A 22,016-nucleotide genomic window follows, 5' to 3' on the forward strand; every position below is an offset into this window, starting at 1 on the left:
GCCTGTGCCTTTAGGTATTGATTTCTGGTTCTTCCTCCTTAGTGAATTAAAGGAAATTAGAATGCCACAATGATTGTGATTTGAGTGCGATTTGATAGTGCAGATGGCAAAGAATGGGACACTTGATTGAGAGATATAAATAATGAGGTAACACTGACCTTGGATTCAACACATACAATAAAATGCAAAAATCTCAAGCGTGGCACTGGATGGTTTTTGACAGTACATACACCTGTGCAACTCATGCCTCCATCAGGTTACAGAACAGCTCCATCACCCCAGAAAATTCCCTCAACTCCCCTTCGCAGTTAATACCTGACTCGCATCCCTCAGAAGCAGCCACCATTCTGTTTGCCTCCCTCCCTTAATTTTATTTTTTAATGTTTTAAACTTGTGGGTTATTTAGAGAAAGTATGGATGGTCAGGTGGCAGAGCCAGGAATGCATTTAGGCTCTCAATGGAGAATGTGAAACTGAGTGCAGTTTAGGAATATTTATTCCACAGGATTTTTTTTTTTATTGAGGTATAGTTGATGTACGTTTCAGATGTACAGCATAGTGATTCACAATTTTTAAAGTTTATATTCCACTTATAGTTATTATAAAATATTGGCTATAGTCCCTGTGCTGTACAATATTTCCTTGTATCTTATTTATTTTATACATAGTAGTTTGTGCCTCTTACTCCCCTACCTCTACCTTGCCCCTCCCCCCTTCCCTCTCCCCACTGGTAACCACTAGTTTGTTCTCTGTGTCTGTGAGTCTGCTTCTTTGTGTTATATTCATTAGTTTGTTGTATTTTTTAGATTCCATCTATAAGTGATATTACACAGGATTTCTCTTTCTCTGTCTGACTTATTTCACTAAGCATCAAATAAAGCCTCTCCTCTTGCCCCACCAAAAACGTTTTGCAATAGTTGGCCTCCAGCTGACTCTTCTCCACTAGGAAAATAGGATTTGTTTAACTGTTTGAGCTTTCCTTTAGAACCTGTTTGTGTTTAACCGGACCCTCGACCCAATCTCTCGGTGAGGCATTTGGATAACATTTTTTGGTTAAGTCAGAGATTACGTTTAGCTATCCGTCCAAACTCCAAAGCTTAGGTTCACTGGACTCCAAGCCTCTATCCCACCTCCCTGCCCCAGCGGGCTTTGCTGGATTCTTCCTGCCGAGGAGGAGGGAAGGCCTGGAGGGAATCGGTTCCCACCCACAGCTCCGGCCGGGTGACTCTCCACCGCGGGCCCTGCTCTGCCACCTGACCTCTGAGCCACCTGCAAGTCATCAGGCTGGTGAGTGTCCTGCTCAGGCCGGCCTCCCCGCCCCCTCCCTGGAGAGGGGACATCTGGCGACAGCCAGCCCCACCCCCAAACCCGCGCGGCTGAAAGGAGACCGACCCCCTCTGCCACCCGGGGACCCGCGCCCCACTCGGCCGGCCGGGGCTGGGGAGGAGGCGGGCACAACCTTCAGCTTCCCCGCGGCACCCTAGGCCGCGGCTGCGCCGCCAGCCGGTACCGGGCCCGCGCCCGCACAGGTGGCCCGAGCAGAAAAGGGACATTTGCCAGACACCCCCTCCCCCCGGCTTGCACCACGGAGCGTGGGGTTAAAAGTTGCGATTGCAAAAGTCCTGCGTCTGATCTTGGGCCTTATCTCAGATTGACAGCAGGAAGGCCTTTAGAACCTCTGCCAATTTTTAACAGCCAGTGAGGACTGCAAATGCTACAGCGCTGGCAGGCAGCATTTGAGGACGATTTGAGCTGTGTTTCTTAAAAAAAAAAAAAAAAAAAAAAAAGCGATTTATCGAAGGTAATATTAAACCAAAGATTATTTTCCCCTACCATTAATTTGCCCATCCATGTGTGGGACCAGTGACTTCAAATCAGATAATTGTCAAGGAGAAAGGTGAAGATGCAGGCAGTTTTGATCACCATCAGGACACAGTCTGGGAAAGAGAGAATGCTCTTGAAAGTTGTCTGTCTTTCCTCTCCCACGTGGGTTTCTTAAGTAAGGATTTTTTCTTTTCTGATTATTTTTCTTTTTCTTCTACCTGTTCGCTGGTCACAGCCTCTGGCCTAAAGTCCCAGCATAGAATGTTCCTGCCTATGGAGTTCAAGACTCCTTGCCAAACTGGCATGGTGCCTTCCTAGGCAGCAAGAAATAGCTGAGGGGCTGTCATTTCCTACAGTGGTGCCCCAACAATGTCCTTTTCTCCCCCCTTTCCATTGTCTGAATTTGAAAATGGATGTTATAGAGAACAGACTGGTGGTTGCCAAGGGAGAGGGGGCTGGGGGAGGGATGGAGTGGGAGGTTGGGATTAGCAGATGTAAGCTTTTATATATAGGATGGATAAACAACAAGGTCCTACTGTATAGCACAGGGAACTATATTCAACATCCTATGATAAACCATAATGGAAAAGAAAATTTTAAAAAAAGACTATATATATATATATATAAACTGAATCACTTTGCTGTACAGCAGTAATTAACACAACATTGTAAATCAACTATACTTAAATTAAAAAAAAGAATATGGATGTTATTTCTACTTTAGTGTATTATCACTGATGAACTGCATTTCGAAAAATGCAGTTCAGAAAAGTGCAGAGCAGGAAGATTGGCCTTTGGGCCGTTAGAGAAGGAAATCAACACCATGCAACGGATGGGAAGGACAGCAGGAGAAGGATGCCCAGAGGGCCACCAATGAGGTAGTTTCCCACCCCCTGACCCGCCTTGGGGGCTTGGGTGCTGGCATAAAGGCAGCCTTGCCTTGTAGAAGCAGCCAGCTCTCTCTGGGGGTTACTAGCGCCAAGGTGTGGATGTTGGAGTGTTGCTTTTTCTCTCTCTCTTTTTAAGAGAAACCTTGAAAAAAAAAAAAGCACCGGTAAGTTGATTGAAGACGTCTTGTGTTATGGCCTATCAGCTCTTTCTTCATTTTTATCTGTCTCCTCCTGCCACATTGCGTATTTTGTTCTGATCTGGGGAAAGTGTGTCCAGCCTTTCCAGTTCTGATTTTAAAAACTCAATCTGTATTGGGATCTTACCAGCGTCTTAGGTGTTTTGCTGAATTTGCTCCATGCGATGACATTTCACTTTATCTCTGTTGTCTTCAGTAAATCTCTCCCATGACAATGTCTTCCGCTAAGATTGAGTGTGTTTTGCGGGAGAACTGGCGCTGCGGTGAGTCTCCAGTCTGGGAGGAGGCATCCAACTCTCTGCTCTTCGTAGATATTCCTGCAAAAAAGGTTTGCCGGTGGGATTCGCTCAGCAAGGAAGTGCAGCAAGTGACCGTGGGTAAGGATGAAGGATGGGCTTGGATCTGCCCAGACAGCCATCTCTTCCCTGGGGAGGCACGGTCACCTAATGTGTCATTCCTCCGGAACCTTCTTGTTAAAGCGTACTGAATATGCTTGAAAACTGTTGGATTGTCATCCTTTCTGTGTCCCCCACTTTGACCCAGGAGTAAAATCTGGATGGTCAATACTTTCCTCTTCCCCTGCGGGTGCCGGGCAACATTCCCCATTATGTTTTGGATGGTGAGTCACGGTAGGATCTTTCCATCATACCTTCAGTTAACAGCCGTGAAAGTTGGAGACCCGGTTTGTGGCACAGCAAAGGTTATCTACCTTGGGTCAGGCCAAGGCCTTAATTTGAAAAACAAAATAATAATAATAACAACAGATATATCCCCTCTTTGTGCAAAGAGGAGCTTTTGGACTTAGAAAGCATTAACCAGGGCTTTCTGTTCACTGTTCAAAACAGGATTCACAAAGGAATTTCGAGTGCATTGGAGTATGATTCTGTTAATGGCCCTGTGATTTCCCATGGAGGGGTTTATCACATTTTATGGCCCAAGGATATGGGCTTGACTAGAGATAAAGAAGTTTCTTCTTTTCATTATTGTGTTCCTGGGAAAGAGATACCAGGAATTCCTGTGACCTCAGGACACTCTCAACCCAGAACTGGGGACCTTTTTTTCTTAGATGAGAGGGAACAGCTTTTAATTCACTCACGGACATGACTGGCTCGAGGCAAAATGACTGTGACCTACTGTGATCAGACTTGGGGGAGGGACCCATCACCTTCCCTAGTCTCTCTTTCCCAATATGCACACATTAGGGATATAGTCCTACCCCTAATCTTCAAAACAAAAACAAAACAAACAACCCCCCCCCCAACCCTGGGAAGGGCTTGTGGTGTCCACAGCAGCTTAAAAGCTAACAGAAGCCTCAGGCCACAGGTTGGGATCCCTGATGAGGATATGACGCTCCTACTAGTGTCTTGCACATTCCCTGGGACCCTCCACGGCTCCAATCAACTTCTGCACAGGGCACCAAGCGTCTTGCACTGAATAGATGCTTAGGAAATGTTTTCACAATAAAGTCTGTCAATTTGTTTCCTGTGAGTACTCACCATGGTAATCAATCTCTCCACTTAAAAAAAGTTTCCTTATATGTGGAAAAATGTTAAACCCAGAAAACCTAAAATTTAAATATACAAAATATGGTAGTATAAGGAAGACGTGATTTTTTAAATCATTGCATCTACATTTCTTTTTTTTTTTTTTTTACTATTTATTTTTATTTATTTGGTTGTGTCGGGTCTTAGTTGCTGCAGGCGGGCTCCCTAGTTGTGGCTTGCCGGCTCCTTAGTCGGAGCACGTGGGCTCCTTAGTTGCGGTATGCATGTGGGATCTACTTCCCTGACCAGGGAACGAACCCGGGCCCCTGCATTGGGAGCGCAGAGTCTTATCCACTGTGCCACCAGGGAAGTCCCTCTATTATTTTTTAATCATGCTTACTTCCAAAAAGGGTTTAAGAAACAATTTTCAATTAAATACATACAAAACAGGGTACCTTTAACAAGACAAGTCCTAATTTAAAAAAAAAAAAAAGACAAGTCCTGTACTTGAGGGAGAGAGAGATGTCACAAAACCCAGTTGCTGGAACTAAACACAGTTTGTGTCCCTGCATTTCCTGAAGATCAGGCAAACTGAGCATTGCTTGCTCTGTGACAACTGCCCTGGTTTACACATCACCCCCTTAGGAACCTCTCCTCTGAACTTGCTGTGGCATCTGCCCCAGTGTACGGTGGCTGCTGTGATTTGACTTCTCCGCTTCTCCCGCTAGACTCGGAGCTTCCAGAGGAGTTGGGTTTCATTCATCTTTACATCCATGCTGCCCGGAACAGCACACGGAGTTCATGATCAACGAATATACTGGGTTATGTAACCTTCACTGTTCAACAGAGAGGAGGGAGCACTCCCCTTGTCAAAAGAGCTGCAACCTCTTAGAGATGCTGGGTGGCGTGATGGACACAGTGTGACTACCGGCTGCCCCCTGACTGCTGCTTTTACCTCTGCAGATGCCCCAGTCAGCTCTGTGGCCCTTCGCCACTCAGGAGGCTATGTCGCCACAGTTGGAACAAAGTTCTGTGCTTTGAACTGGGAAGATCAATCAGCAGTTGTCTTGGCCACAGTAGATAAAGACAAGAAAAACAATCGATTCAATGACGGGAAGGTGGATCCCGCTGGGAGATACTTTGCTGGTATGGTTTACCTTTAGCACCTACTTACTGAGCTTTGGGGAAGACCAGAATGTGACTTACAAAAGCCTCACAGCTGCAGTAGTAAAATAAGTGTTCGTAACGGGTCTGGGGTTCTTCTTTCATTATTACTTAAGTCACTTGTATCAAAAAAAAAATCCCATGAGAAAAACTTCATAGATATCCCTTTCAACTGTTGTCTCTAGCAGACTAAAATTTGTATTGTATTTTTGTAGTTTAAATGAGTTTTTTTTTAACATCTTTATTGGGGTATAATTGCTTTACAATGGTGTGTTAGTTTCTGCTTTATAACAAAGTGAATCAGTTATACGTATGTTCCCATATCTCTTCCCTCTTGCATCTTCCTCCCTCCCACCCTCCCTATCCCACCCCTCCAGGCGGTCACAAAGCACTGAGCTGATCTCCCTGTGCTATGCGGCTGCTTCCCACTAGCTATCTACCTTATGTTTGGTAGTGTATATATGTCCATGCCTCTCTCTCGCTTTGTCACAGCTCACCCTTCCCCCTCCCCATATCCTCAAGTCCGTTCCCCAGTAGGTCTGTGTCTTTATTCCTGTCTTACCTCTGGGTTCTTCATAGCATTTTTTTCCCTTAAATTCCATATATAAGTGTTAGCATACGGTATTTGTCTTTTTCTGACTTACTTCGCTCTGTATGACAGACTCTAGGTCCATCCACCTCATTACAAATAGCTCAATTTCGTTTCTTTTTATGGCTGAGTAATATTCCATTGTATATATGTGCCACATCTTCTTTATCCATTCATCTGATGATGGGCACTTAGGTTGATTCCATCTCCGGGCTATTGTAAATAGAGCTGCAATGAACACTTTGGTTCATGACTCTTTTTGAATTATGGTTTTCTCAGGATATATGCCCAGTATTGGGATTGCTGGGTCATATGGTAGTTCTATTTGTAGTTTTTTAAGGAACCTCCATACTGTTCTCCATAGTGGCTGAACCAATTCACATTCCCACCAGCAGGGCAAGAGTGTTCCCTTTTCTCCACACCCTCTCCAGCATTTAGTGTTTCTAGGTTTTGTGATGATGGCCATTCTGACTGGTGTGAGATGATATCTCATTGTAGTTTTGATTTGCATTTCCCTAATGATTAATGATGTTGAGCATTCTTTCATGTGTTTGTTGGCAGTCTCTATATATTCTTTGGAGAAATGTCTATTTAGGTCTTCTGCCCATTTTTGGATTGGGTTGTTTGTTTTCTTGTTGTTAAACTGCATGAGCTGCTTGTAAATTTTAGAAATTAATCCTTTGTGAGTTGCTTCATTTGCAAATATTTTCTCCCATTCTGAGGGCTGTCTTTTGTTCTTGTTTATGGTTTCCTTTGCTGTGCAAAAGCTTTGAAGTTTCATTTTTATTTCCATTTCTCTAGGAGGTGGGTCAGAAAGGATCTTGCTGTGATTTTTGTCATAGAGTGTTCTGCCTATGTTTTCCTCTAAGAGTTTGATAGTTTCTGGCCTTACATTTAGGTCTTTAATCCATTTTGAGCTTATTTTTGTGTATGGTGTTAGGGAGTGATCTAATCTCATACTTTTACATGTACCTGTCCAGTTTTCCCAGCACCACTTATTGAAGAGGCTGTCATTTCTCCACTGTACATTCCTGCCTCATTTATCAAAGATAAGGGGACCATATGTGCCTGGGTTTATCTCTGGACTTTCTATCCTGTTCCATTGATCTGTCTTTCTGTTTTTGTGCCAGTACCATACTGTCTTGATTACTGTAGCTTTGTAGTATAGTCTGAAGTTAGAGAGCCTGATTCCTTCAGCTCCGCTTTTCGTTCTCAAGATTGCTTTGGCTATTTGGGGTCTTTTGTGTTTCCATACAAATTGTGAAATTTTTTGTTCTGCTTCTGTGAAAAATGCCAGTGGTAGTTTGATAGGGATTGCATTGAATCTGTAGATTGCTTTGGGTAGTAGAGTCATTTTCACAGTGTTGATACTTCCAATCCAAGAACATGGTATATCTCTCCATCTATTTGTATCACCTTTAATTTCTTTCATCAGTGTCTTATAATTTTCTGTATATAGGTCTTTTGTCTCCTTAGGTAGGTTTGTTCCTAGATATTTTACTCTTTTTGTTGCAATGGTAAATGGGAGTGTTTTCTTGATTTCACCTTCAGATTTTTCATCATTAGTGTATACGAATGCCAGAGATTTCTGTGCATTAATTTTGTATCCTGCAACTTTACCAAATTCATTGATTAGCTCTAGTAGTTTTCTGGTAGCATCTTTAGGATTCTCTATGTACAGTATCATGTCATCTGCAAACAGTGACAGCTTTACTTCTTCTTTTCCAATTTGGATTCCTTTTATTTCCTTTTCTTCTCTGATTGCTGTGGCTAAAACTTCCAAAACTGTGTTGAATAAGAGTGGTGAGAGTGCGCAACCTTGTCTTGTTCCTGATCTTAGTGGAAATGCTTTCAGGTTTTCACCATTGAGGATGATGTTGGCTGTGGGTTTGTCATATATGGCCTTTATTATGTTGAGGAAAGTTCCCTCTATGCCTACTTTCTGCAGGGTTTTTATCATAAATGGGTGTTGAACTTTGTCAAAAGCTTTCTCTGCATCTATTGAGATGATCATATGGTTTCCTCCTTCAATTTGTTAATATGGTTTGTCACATTGATTGATTTGCGTATATTGAAGAACCCTTGCATTCCTGGAATAAACCCCACTTGATCATGGTGTATGATCCTTTCAATGTGCTGTTGGATTCTGTTTGCTAGTATTTTGTTAAGAATTTTTGCATCTATGTTCATCAGTGATATTGGCCTGTAGTATTCTTTCTTTGTGACATCCTTGTCTGGTTTTGGTATCAAGGTGATGGTGGCCTTGTAGAATAAATTTGGGAGTGTTCCTCCCTCTGCTGTATTTTGGAAGAGTTTGAGAAGGATAGGTGTTAGGTCTTCTCTAAATGTTTGACAGAATTCGCCTGTGAAGCCATCTGGTCCTGGGCTTTTTTTTGTTGGAAGATTTTTAATCACAGTTTCAATTTCATTGCTTGTGATTGGTCTGTTCATATTTTCTATTTCTTCCTGATTCAGTCTTGGCAGGTTGTGCATTTCTACGAATTTGTCCATTTCTTCCAGGTTGTCCATTTTATTGGCATAGAGTTACTTGTAATAATCTCTCATGATCTTTTGTATTTCTGCAGTGTCAGTTGTTACTTCTCCTTTTTCATTTCTAATTCTATTGATTTAAGTCTTCTCCCTTTTTTTCTTGATGAGTCTGGATAATGGTTTATCAATTTTGTTTATCTTCTCAAAGAACCAACTTTTACTTTTATTGATCTTTGCTATCGTTTCCTTCATTTCTTTTTCATTTATTTCTGATCTGATTTTTATGATTTCTTTCCTTCTGCTAACTTTGGGGTTCTTTTGTTCTTCTTTCTCTAATTGCTTTAGGTGCAAGGTTAGGTTGTTTATTCAAGATGTTTCCTGTTTCTTAAGGTAGGATTGTATTGCTATAAACTTCCCTGTTAAAACTGCTTTTGCTGCATCCCATAGGTTTTGGGTCGTCGTGTCTGCATTGTCATTTGTTTCTAGGTATTTTTTGATTTCCTCTTTGATTTCTTCAGCAATCACTTCATTATTAAGTAGTGTATTGTTTAGCCTCCATGTGTTTGTATTTTTTACAGATCTTTTCCTGTAATTGATATCTAGTCTCATAGCGTTGTGGTCGGAAAACATACTTGATACAATTTCAATTTTCTTAAATTTACCAAGGCTTGATTTGTGACCCAAGATATGCTCTATCCTGGAGAATCTTCCATGAGCACTTGAGAAAAATGTGTATTCTGTTGTTTTTGGATGGAATGTCCTATAAATATCAATTAAGTCCATCTCGTTTAAAGTATCATTTAAAGCTTGTGTTTCCTTATTTATTTTCATTTTGGATGATCTGTCCATTGGTGAAAGTGGGGTGTTAAAGTCCCCTACTATGAATGTGTTACTGTTGATTTCCCCTTTTATGGCTGTTAGTATTTGCCTTATGTATTGAGGTGCATAAATATTTACAATTGTTATATCTTCTTCTTGGATCGATCCCTTGATCATTATGTAGTGTCCTTCTTTGTCTCTTCTAATAGTCTTTATTTTAAAGTCTATTTTGTCTGATATGCGAATTGCTACTCCAGCTTTCTTTTGGTTTCCATTTGCATGGAATATCTTTTTCCATCCCCTTACTTTCAGTCTGTATGTGTCTCTAGGTCTGAAGTGGGTCTCTTGCAGACAGCATATATATGGGTCTTGTTTTTGTATCCATTCAGCCAATCTGTGTCTTTTGGTGGGAGCATTTAGTGCATTTACATTTAAGGTAATTATCGATATGTATGTTCCTATTCCCATTTTCTAAATTGTTTTGAGTTCGTTATTGTAGGTCTTTTCCTTCTCTTGTGTTTCTTGCCTAGAGAAGTTCCTTTAGCATTTGTTCTAAAGCTGGTTTGGTGGTGCTGAACCCTCTTAGCTTTTGCTTGTCTGTAAAGGTTTTAATTTCTCCATCAAATCTGCATGAGATCCTTGCTGGGTAGAGTAATCTTGGTTGCAGGTTTTTGTCCTTCATCACTTTAAATATGTCCTGCCACTCCCTTCTGGCTTGCGGAGTTTCTGCTGAAAGATCAGCTGTTAACCTTATGGGGATTCCCTTGTGTGTTATTTGTTGTTTTTCCCTTGCTGCTTTTAATATGCTTTCTTTGTATGTAATTTTTGACAGTTTGATTAATATGTGTCTTGGAGTATTTCTCCTTGGATTTATCCTGTATGGGACTCTCTGTGCTTCCTGGATTTGATTAACTATTTCCTTTCCCATATTAGGGAAATTTTCAACTATAATCTCTTCAAATATTTTCTCAGTCCCTTTCTTTTTCTCTTCTTCTTCTGGAACCCCTATAATTCGAATGTTGGTGTGTTTAATGTTGTCCCAGAGGTCTCTGAGACTGTCCTCATTTGTTTTCATTCTTTTTTCTTTATTTTGCTCTGCAGTAGTTATTTCCACTATTTTATCTTCCAGGTCAATTATCCGTTCTTCTGCCTCAGTTATTCTGCTGTTGATCCCATCTAGAGTATTTTCCATTTCATTTATTGTGTTGTTCATCGTTGTTTGTTTCATCTTTAGTTCTTCTAGTTCCTTGTTAAATGTTTCTTGCATTTTGTCTGTTGTATTTCCAAGATTTTGGATCATCTTTACTATCATTATTCTGAATTCTTTTTCAGGTAGACTGCCTATTTCCTCTTCATTTGTTAGGTCTGGTGGGTTTTTATCTTGCTCCTTCATGTGCTGTGTGTTTTTCTGTGTTCTCATTTTGCTTATCTTAGTGTGTTTGGGGTCTCCTTTTTGCAGGCTGCAGGTTCGTAGTTCCCGTTGTTTTTGGTGTCTGTCCCCAGTGACTAAGGTTAGTTCAGTGTGTTGTGTAGGCTTCCTGGTGGAGGGGACCAGTGCCTGTGTTCTGGTGGATGAGGCTGGATCTTGTGTTTCTGGTGGGCAGGTCCACGTCTGGTGGTGTGTTTTGGGGTGTCTCTGGACTTATTATGATTTTAGGCAGCCTCTCTGCTAATGGGTGGGTTAGTGTTCCTGTCTTGCTATTTGTTTGGCATAGGGTGTCCAGCACTGTAGCTTGCTGGTCGTTGAGTGAAGCTGGATGCTGGTGTTGAGATGGAGATCTCTGGGAGATTTTCGCCATTTAATATTATGTGGAGCTGGGAGGTCTCTTGTGGACCAGTGTCCTGAAGTTGGCTCTCCCACCTCAGAGGCACAGCACTGACTCCTGGCTGGAGCACCAAGAGCCTTTCATCCACACGGCTCAGAATAAAAGGGAGAAAAAGTAGAAAGAAAGAATTAGTAGAAGTAGAAAGAAAGAAAGAAAGGAGGGAGGGAGGGAGGGAGCAAGGAAGGAGGGAAGGAAGGAAAAAAGAAAGAAAGAAGGAAGATAAAGTAAAATAAAGTAAGATAAAATATAATAAAGTTATTAAAATAAAAAATAATTATTAAGAAAAAAACGGACAGATAGAACCCTGGGACAAATGGTGGAAGCAAAGCTATACAGACAAAATCTCACACAGAAGTATACACATACACACTCACAAAAAGAGGAAAAGGGGAAAATATTATAAGTCTTGCTCTCAAAGTCCACCTCCTTAATTTGGGATGATTCGTTGTCTATTCAGGTATTCCACAGATGCAGGGTACATCAAGTTGATTGTGGAGCTTTAATCCGCTGCTTCTGAGGCTGCTGGGAGAGATTCCCCTTTCTCTTCTTTGTTCTCACAGCTCCCAGGGGCTCAGCTTTGGATTTGGCCCCGCCTCTGCGTGTAGGTCACCGGAGGGCGTCTGTTCTTCGCTCAGACAGGATGTGGGTAAAGGAGCCGCTGATTTGGGGGCTCTGGCTCACTCAGGCCGGGGGGAGGGAGGGTCACGGAGTGCGGGGCGGGCCTGCGGCGGCAGAGGCCAGCATGAGGCCAGCGTGACGTTGCACCCGCCAGAGGCGCGCCATGCGTTCTCCTGAGGAAGTTGTTCCTGGATCCTAGGACCCCGGCAGTGGCGGGCTGCACAGGCTCCCCAGAAGGGGGGTGTGGATAGTGACCTGTGCTCACACACAGGCTTCTTGCTGGCGGCAGCAGCAGCCTTGGCGTCTCATGCCCGTCTCTGGGGTCCGTGCTTTTAGCCGCGGCTCACGCTCGTCTCTGGAGCTCCTTTAAGCAGCGTTCTTAATCCCCTCTCCTCGCGCACCAGGAAACAAAGAGGGAAGAAAAAGTCTCTTGCCTTTTCGGCAGCTCCAGATTTTTCCCTGGACTCCCTCCCGGCTAGCTGTGGTGCACTAGTCCCCTGCAGGCTGTGTTCACTCCGCCAACCCCAGTCCGCTCCCTGCGCTCTGACCGAAGCCGGAGCCTCAGCTCCCAGCCCCGCCCACTCAGGCGGGTGAGCGGACAAGCCTCTCGGGCTGGTGAGTGCCGGTTGGCACCGATCCTCTGTGCGGGAATCTCCCCGCTTTGCCCTCTGCACCCCTGTTGCTGCGCTCTCCTCCAGCTCCAAAGCTTTCCGCTCCGCCACCCGCAGTCTCGGCCCGTGAGGGGGCTTCCTAGTGTGTGAAAACCTTTCCTCCTTCACAGCTCCCTCCCACTGGTGCAGGTCCCGTCCCTATCGTTTTGTCTCTGTTTTTATCTTTTTTCTTTTGCCCTACCCAGGTACGTGGGGAGTTACTTGCCTTTTGGGAGGTCTGAGGTCTTCTGCCAGCGTTCAGTAGGTGTTCTGTAGGAGTTGTTCCACGTGTAGATGTATTTCTGGTGTATCTGCTAGTGTTGGAGGTTCTCCTGCAGAGGCGGGGGTGGCTGTGGCTCACCATGGGGACAAGGACACTGGCAGCAGAAGTTCTGGGAAGTACTCCTTGACGTGAGCTCTGCCAGCGTCTCGACATTGCCATTTTTGAAGACTACAATCTCGCCCAACTCCCCTCTTTTTTAACAGAACTTTCCTCATGTTTTTGCGTCTAATGTTTCCTTGTGATTAGATTGATGCTATATATTCATGGCTGGAATCACTGCATAGGTGCTGTTCTGTCCTTCTCGGGGTATCCCATCTGGATACCATCTGTCCCTCATTGGTGATGTCAGTTTTGATCACCCAGTTGAGGTCTTAGATTTCTCTACTACATAGCTACTATTTTTAAATTGCAATTTATAAGCAGTTTGTGGGGTCTGTTAGTGATCTATTGCTGTGTTACAAATTACCCTGAAATTTAGTGGCTTAAAATAACAAACATATATTATCTCACATAGTTTCTGAAGGTCAAGAACCTGGGTCTGGCTTGGCTGCATGGTTCAAGGCTATGTCCTGAAGTTGCAGTCAAGCTGTTGGCTGGGGCTACAGCCTTGGAGGGAGCTGGAGTCTGTGAAGCGGCCTGGAGGATCTGCTTCAAACCTGACTTACATGGCAGGCAGTTGGCAGGAGGCTTCATTTCCTTACTGTGTGGGCCTCTCCATAGGACTGCCCGGGGCATGGCCTCCCCTAGAGCCAGTGATGAGAGGCAGAGAGAGAGAGAAAGAGAGAAAGCCCAAGATGGAAGCTACAGTCCTATTATAACCAATCTCAGAAGTGACATAGCATCACTTCTGCCATGTGCTATTGGTCACAAAATTATGGAGGGGACTAGACAAGGGTGTGAATACTGGGAGGCAGGGATCATTATGGGTCAACTTAGAGGCTGGCTACAACATGGGGAGATACTTTAAGTCCAAGCAAATATCCTGGTCCTCATCAAAATATCTTCCTTAGCTTTTACATTCCTTGATGATTCTCACTTGAAGCCATCTTTATTATGATGGCTGCAGAATGAGTTATATACAGATTTAAATGAATTTTAACTCTAAGTTTGAAATTAAATAATGCATTTCACATTTAGTTCTCATTTAGCTCCCATCCTAACAACCCTATAGTTAGCCAAAGTTGATTCTAAATCCCTGCTGTTTCCACCTCCCCACTCTTCCACTCACATCATCAGCCATGCTGTCCTGGCTCCATTCTCTTTCTTTCTTTCTTCCTTTCTTTCTTTCTTCCTTTCTCTTTCTATCTCCTTCTTTCTTTCACTGTGCTGGGTCTTTGTTGCGGCATGCAGGATCTTTAGTTGTGGCATGCGGGATGTTTCAGTTGCAGCATGTGGACTCTTAGTTGTGGCATGCATGTGGGATCTAGTTCCCTGAGCAGGGATCAAACCGGGGCCCCTGCATTGGGAGCACGGAGTCTTAGCCACTGGACCTCCAGGGAAGTTCCTCCATTCACTTTCAACATGGAAGGTAAGTAAGATCTGAGCAGGTGGTGTGGATTGTTTCCCATCTTCCTGGACTTTACACAAGCACAGATCTAGTCCAGGACAGGTTGAAAGATTAAAGATGAGAATCCATTGGAAGCCCTTCTGCCAGTAATTTCTGCAGGATGAAGAAATATGATTGGATACTCTACCTCCTGTTGAAGTTGATTTTCTCTCTCCCTTATGGCTAGAAGTTTACAGCTCTGTGGCACTTGGTGAGACAAAATTAAAATGCCCTCAGAGGCCTGAGTTCTTAGCCTGGAGTCCCCAGTTCTTAACCTTTGCCCTCTGGAGACCCCTTAAAATTGTAGGCATCAGTGTGCATACATACTGGTCATGTGCATCTGTCAGAAGCACCTGAGAAAATTTTTCTAGAGAGAGTTTATAGATTTCAGCAGGTGTTGAGAGCTGTCCCTGGCCCAGAAAAGGGTGGGGTCATCTGATAGTCTGGATGGGGGTCTCTTAGTGGTGGGTAGTACCCTGAAGGTGTCCCAACACCCAAGGTCTCACCTGTCTGGGCTCACTACTAGATAATGATAAACCAGGGCTCCAGTTTCTTTCCCACTAAGGAAGAGCCCTTTCTAAGCAGTGGGGGATCCACATTCATGTTCCAGGCATCTCCTTCTGTGAGGCAGATAGTGGGGGAAGGGGGTGGGTGGGGGTGGAACAGAAATAATGGAAACAAGCCCAACTGCCCTATAGCAAAAAAACAAGGAGGGAGGTCTGGCTTGCTGTTCAGGCTTCCCAGTTTCAGTCCATTTTCCTCTAACTCACTCTTCTTTCAGATAGAGCATGTTATAGTAAATGAGCTTTCCGATTTCTTCATTATGTTAAATTCTGCTCTATCCTCTGAGATCACACTCAAGTCTAAGTGCATATTCCATGGGCACATGAGAAGAATGTGTATTCTGCTGTTGTTGAATGGAGTGTTCTCTATAAATGTCACTTAAGTCCAGTTTGGTTAATGGTATTCAGTTCTTCTATTTCTTTGCTGATTTTCTATCTACTTGAGTCTATTACGGAGAAAGGGATGCTGACATCTCCAACCGGAATTATGGATTTGTGTGTTTCTCCTTTCAGTTCTGACTTTTGCCTTGTGTATTTTGAAGGTCTGTTGTTAAGCACATGCACATCTAGGATTATTATGTCTCCTTAGTGAAGTGACTATTTTCACAATATGTAGTTACTCCTATTTATCCCTGGTAGTTTTCTTTGCTCTAAGTATATCTTGTCTGATACTAACATAGCCTCTACAGTTTTTTTAAATTAATATTTGCATAGGATAGGTCTTTTCCCATCCTTTTACTTTTAAGCTACCTATGTCTCTTATATTTGAAGTGAGTTTCTTATAGACAGCATATAGTTCTATTTTCAAAAAGTTTATTCTGACATTATCTTAATTGATGTGTTTAGATTATTTACATTTAATGTAATTATTGATATGCTTTGAGTTAGATCCACCATTTTATTATTTGTTTTCTCTTCTTTCCCTCTGTATTTTTTGTTACTCTGTTTCCCCTTTCCTGCCTTCTTTTAGGTTATTTGAATATTTTTTAGAATTCAATTTTAATTTACTTATTGTGATTTTTCACTATATCTCTCTGTATAGTTTTTTAAGGGCTCCTGAATGGATTACAAATGTATAGTTAACTTTTCACAGTCTGTCTAGAACCAATATTTTACCACTTCAATTGACAATCACGCATTTATGTCATAGTTGTCTTTATATACATAGATTTAAAATCCCATCAGAAAATGTAATTTTTGCTTTCGATCATCAGAAATATTTTAAGGAACTAAAAGGAAGAATAGTCTATTATATTTACTCATATACGTGCTATTTCTATTGCTCTTTCTTCATTCCTGTTGTTTCTTTTGGTATTTCCCTTCTGTCTGAAGAATTTCCTTTAGCAATTCTTTTAGAACAAGTCTGCTGGCTATAAATTCTCTTAGTTTTACTTCACAGGAGAATGTCTTTATTTCACCTTCATTCTTTAAGGATATTTTCACTTGATATAAAATTCTAGGTTGACACATTATTTTTCTTTCAACAAATTAAAAATGTATCACTTTCTTCTGACCTCCACAGTTTCTCATGAAAAATCAACAGTCATTGAAATCATTATTCTCCTATATGTTGTATGTATGTCATTTTTCTTTCATTAATCTTGAGGATTTCTATTTAACTTAAGTTTGGTTGTTTGTTTTTTTGGGTTTTTGTTTGTTCTTTTTTTTTTTGCCATGCCACATGGCATGTGGCATCCTAGTTCCCTGACCAGGGATCAAACCCATGCCCCCTGCAATGGAAGCATGGAGTCCCAACCACTGGACTGCCAGGGAAGTCCCTATTTAACTTAAGTTTTTAGAAATTTGATTATGATGTGTCTGGGTATAGGTTTCTTTGGGCTTATCCTGTTTGGGGTTTGCTCAGCTTCTCAAATATATAGTCTTATGCTTTTCACCAAACTTGGAGAGTTTTGAGCCATTACTTCTTCAAATATTTTTTGGCCCTGTATTCTTTGTCCTCTTCTCTAGGAATCTAGTGACACATATGTTAGCTCTTTTGTTGTTGTCCCACAGGTCCCTAACATTCTATTTTTTTTCAGTCTTTTTTTCTCTCTGTTGTTCAGATTGGATAATTTCTTGATCTAGCATCAGATACACTGACTCATTCCTCTGTCATCTCTATTCTGCTATTGAGTCCATCCAGTGGGTTTTTTATTTCATTAATTTCATTTTTCAGTTCTAAAATTTTCACTTGGGGATTCTTTATATTTCTCCTCCTTTGCTGCTATTTTGAGTTTTGTTTTAAGACTTTGCAGATCGTTCTTTTGAGCATTTTTATAAGAATTGCTTTAGTCTTTGTCAAGTAATTCCAACATCTGTGCCATCTCACTGTCTGCCTCTTGATTCGTTTTCCTATACGACTTGAGATTTTCATGCTTCTTTGTGTTGCCAAGTAACTTTGGATTGTATCCTGGACATTTTGACTATTACCTTATGAGATGCTGGGTCTTGTTTAAATCCTATGGAGAATGTTGATATATTCGTTTCAGTAAGCAATCTGTATGTTTAGGTTCAGATCACAAGTTCCACTTTCCACAAGTTCCTACTTTCTATTAGGTGCCATTAGGTGCACCACTCAGTGGTCAGTCTGAGACCTAGAAGGAGTTCTATCCATTAGCTCCATTCTCCAAATCTTTAGCATGCTAATTAGAATCAGATCCATGCATGTACAAACAGATGAGCCCAGCAGATCACAAACAACTTTATGGGGTTGCATTCCTGAGCATCATCCCTCTTCTAGTACTTTCCAGCTTCCTGTAGCTCCTTTTCATTCCTCCAGTCAGAAACCACCCACTTCTATGACTGTTCTGCCTCCAGGGCCAAGTGGCAGGAGGGGAGAGAGAGAGAACATGAAAGCAACGGTGTTTGATCTGCCCTTTTGTCCCTGCAGCTTCACTAAATGCAGAGGAATGTCGCCTTCCCTCAGAGTTTTGATTCCTGTAGTTTCCTGTTGCTGACCTCTCTCTGCCTTGGCTACCCTCACTGCAGAATTGCCTGGGGGCTGGTGCATGAGAAAATGGAGAAAAAGGAGGAGAAAATAAGCAGGGGGTTTCTTCCACTCTCTCTCTGAGCCGTAGGAGTGTTTTCTGCTCCTTGCGCCAGATCTAGAGGTTTCTCCCGGACCTCTTTCTGCCTGCACCATGGTGCTCACTTCCAAGTTTCAAGCTGGGTTGAGTTCAGGCCAGGACATACTAGAGGATAAAATGGAGAGCTCAAGAACTCGCCACCAATTAGGTGATACTTCAAATTCTGTGTTCTTCTCTGAGCCGCCTGATAATTCACATTGCAGAGTTGTCAAATAGCTATGCCATGCATTTTGTCCAGGTCTTAGAGTTGTGCTCAGTGCGAGAAAATGAGGTTGGTGCAGATGTCTGGAACCAGAACCTCTCAAGGTAGTTTTAATTTGCGTTATAAGCAAGGTAGTTGTCATTAAAAAAAAAAAAACCCATAGGACCCAGATTGGGATTGTATAATAATTTCCTTGATTTCATCACAGGGAAGGAGTCCTGGTGAGAGAAGATGGTGCAGTGCATGCGCGGGATGCTGTGCAGCTGAGCTCCATACTCTTTGGGTTTTGTAGGTACCATGGCTGAGGAAACAGCTCCAGCAGTTCTGGAGCGGCACCAAGGGTCCCTGTACTCCCTCTTTCCTGACCACCATGTGGAAAAGTACTTTGACCAGGTGGACATCTCCAATGGTTTGGATTGGTCTCTGGACCACAAAATCTTCTATTACATCGATAGCCTGTCCTACTCGGTGGATGCTTTTGACTATGACCTGCAAACAGGGAAGATCTGTATGTACTTTTTCATTATTTTTCTTAATATTGCTGGTATTTTTTTCATATGCATATGACTAGCAGGCTGCCTCGCCCTTAACCCATTTGAAAAGGTCCTTACTTTTCAAACAAAGAACTGCCTAATGTTATGATTCCAATATTGTAATGATTACACAGACTTGACTCTGCTGCCAGTCAAGCCATGGCTCTCAGCACAACTAAATATGGCCACAGTTTGCATAATATGGCTAGATCCTTAATCCTTTTTCTTGCAACCATCACTAGAAAGAGGCTCACTGTAAAACGGATCCTGTTCTACCAGCTGGTGCTTAAAGGCAAATAGTATACAACAGAATGGGAAAAAAGAACAGAAAATTAGAGTTTGGGGTTGATATTTCTTATTTGTACTTTAGTTAACTATAGGCAAGTACTTAAAGACAAATTAACAACCTTTCAAAATGGAAAAGTAAAAAAAGTAGTTGCAGATTGTTCAACTCCACCAACGGATATAAATGAGCCATAGTTGGAAACTGGGAGGGAAGGAATTATTGGAAAGAATTTAAAAAGGAGTGCTTGAAACTTTCATGAAAGGTGCCAGACCACAAGAGCAAAACCAATCATAAAAATGACTTGAAAAAAATCATGAGTCTCATGTAGATTTAATCAGAGGCTAAATATTCCAGCACAGATGTTTTGCTTTGAAATATGTAGTGCTCTTTTTCATGACTGTTTTTACCCACTTTACTTACACATGGTTTTAACATTTTTCCCCTTATACCTCAATCTGATTACTGTAATGACCCGGATTTTGTAGTGTAATGTTCCTCTGGATTTTGATGCTTGTTTTTTGTATATTATGATTCCCTTTAAGGCTGGCCAGTTGGTTTCAGAATACCCCTCTTTTCAGAAACAAGCTCTTCTAATATTTAGATAAGGTGATTTTGGAGCATTTAGTTGGGCAGAAACAGAACTCATATACCTTGTTAGTTTTTGTGCGTGAACTGTTGGCAGCTCAAACCTGGGCCCTTGGCTGTGAGAGTGTGGAGTCCTAACCACTGTACCACCAGGGAATTCCCCAAAGTAGGCATTTTTGGAAGTAAAACAGCAAAGGTCTAACCACAGACTGAAGTGTGTCTGAGGGGGGCATGCAGGGCTTCAGTTCAGGTCCCTCAAAAATATCTTTTGTTATTTTATTAAGAATTCTGCTTTCTTTTTTCTCTCCTCCTCTGAAAGCTTAGGTAGCTGTGTCTGTACCCAAACTAAAGGGAGTGAATCCACCCCAAATCCTACAGTACAAATCCTTTGTTGAGGGGTGCCCACTCATGTTTTTAGACATTTTTAGAGTTAGGAATCCTCCTGAATCATCCCACCTGTGGTACCCATTTGCCAGACACTGGATAAGCAGAAGCGATCAGTATTTATAATCAACTTGATTGCTCATTGTTTGATGCTCAGTATTGAGTGGCCTGTGGTTTTGGGGGGTGTGTGTGTGGTTGGTTTGTCTGTTTGTTTGTTTTTTTAACCATAGCCAACCGCAGAAGTGTTTACAAGCTGGAGAAAGAAGAACAAATCCCTGATGGAATGTGTATTGATGTTGAGGGGAAGCTCTGGGTGGCCTGTTACAATGGAGGAAGAGTGATCCGTTTGGATCCTGAGACAGGTAGGCCCACAGCAGAATGGAAAAACCCCGCCATGTCTAGAAAACACCACACGCTAGGGGCCAGAGAAATTTCATTACTAATAAAGTTATATAGAGATATATTCAAAGGTCTCAATTGGATGATTTCGGAAATAAAGGCCAAAGATATAGCCCAAAATGTTATAGTCAGAACTCTTTTTCCTGTAGAGGTAAATCTTTTTTGCCCAGAAGAAATTGTCGGGGAAGGTAGGTGAAATACCTGGGCGAAGTCTGACCTCCAAATCTTCTTTGAACTTTCCTATTGCTCCACAAGGGGTCCCGAAAAGTTGTGCGGGTGGAAATTTGCTAGAGCTAGACTTAAATGAAATATTTGGTGACCTAGGGAAAAGACTCCGAACTGTGAAGTTGCCTGTTGTTAAAACAACCTCATGCTGCTTCGGAGGGAAGGATTACTCTGAAATGTATGTGACCAGTGCCCGGGATGGGATGGACCCCGAGGGTCTACTGCAGCAACCTGAAGCTGGTGGAATTTTCAAGGTGATCTGGCTATATCTTTTATTTTGAGGGTGAGGTGGGAGATCTTCGGTTAAGTAACTGAATGATTGGTGCTTTTTCATACTTCCCAAATACAATTGTATTTGGCATTTAAGCTCATCATGCTAGACTTAAAAACATTTTATTGAGATTTTCTAGACCTGAAGTCCAGGACAATGTGTTTAGCCCACTTTGTACAGTGCTTTAAAATATTTTTTTCGCTTCAGTGGTGTTTGAAATTCTATAAATCAGTAGAATAGGCTTGGAAAACCAGTGTTTGAAACACATTTATAAGATTAGTTGATTGTTTTGATGTTGCAAGAATATTTTCAGGTTCTTAACTTTTTTTGGCAGTGAAATAAACACTGATAAGAGTTATAGATCTCTTGAGCTGAAAAGAAATGTAGAAATCATCTGGCGCAAACCCCTTTCTTAACAGATGGGAAGAAGATAGAAATAAATTCAGTTTTCAATCCTAGTTGTAAATGGTTGCTAGTTGAATTATTATGTATGTGAATAATTGGGTTGGACCATAAATACCTAATCAAATAGTTCCTTTTTATTATAGGAAACAAAACAAGGATAATAGGTGGCTAAATATATTATTGTGGATCATAAAAATGTTTTTGGAGAATACTTGTGAATTACCTTGTATCAGAGTTTCTCTCTTTTCTTTTTTTAACAGATAACTGGCCTGGGGGTCAAAGGAATTCCTCCCTATCCCTATGCAGGATGAGTGACAGGCCTTCCTTCATAGTGGAAGAGACTTAGAAGACAACTAGAAAATTCTGGTGCTGAAATTTCAGTCTAGTTACAAAAAAAAATGAAGCAATGATATTAATAGGATTAAATTTTTAATTACAATTTTTAAAACATAGAGCATTTTTAACAAGGGGTGACAGGTGGTTTTGATAACATACTATAAGGCCTTCTGCAAAAGTGCTATAGAAATATAGAGGTGTTCAACCGTCAACCAGCCTCTTGATTCTTTGCAAATTGCTGGTGGAATCGGGGAAGGGGGAAGGAACCATATTTGTTCTTTACTCTGCATTCGATACTTACTATACCTAAAGCTTTAAAACATTAATAAATAGTAGTCTGGTAATGACTTGCTATGATTATG

The 22,016-nt window shown here is 41.9% G+C and overlaps 1 protein-coding gene across 3 annotated transcripts; it reads left to right on the top strand.

Moving 5' to 3' along the window:
• Positions 1-1,049: 1,049 nt before the first annotated feature.
• Positions 1,050-21,990, top strand: RGN (regucalcin). 3 transcript variants are annotated; one of them, XM_082681903.1, is made up of 7 exons: positions 1,050-1,286; positions 3,107-3,287; positions 5,358-5,540; positions 18,523-18,738; positions 20,249-20,380; positions 20,742-20,896; positions 21,579-21,990. In XM_082681903.1, the coding sequence occupies exons 2-7, from the start codon at positions 3,119-3,121 to the stop codon at positions 21,627-21,629; spliced, it is 906 nt and encodes a 301-aa protein (XP_082538029.1). In that variant the 5' UTR covers positions 1,050-1,286; positions 3,107-3,118; the 3' UTR covers positions 21,630-21,990. The 3 variants fall into 3 exon arrangements, with proteins under 3 accessions (XP_082538029.1, XP_082538031.1, XP_082538030.1); XM_082681905.1 differs by lacking the exon at positions 1,050-1,286 and adding an exon at positions 1,887-1,998; XM_082681904.1 differs by lacking the exon at positions 1,050-1,286 and adding an exon at positions 2,799-2,877.
• Positions 21,991-22,016: the final 26 nt, after the last annotated feature.

Source organism: Grampus griseus, assembly GCF_964374135.1.
Source record: "Grampus griseus genome assembly, chromosome: X".
NCBI classification, from domain to species: domain Eukaryota; kingdom Metazoa; phylum Chordata; class Mammalia; order Artiodactyla; family Delphinidae; genus Grampus; species Grampus griseus.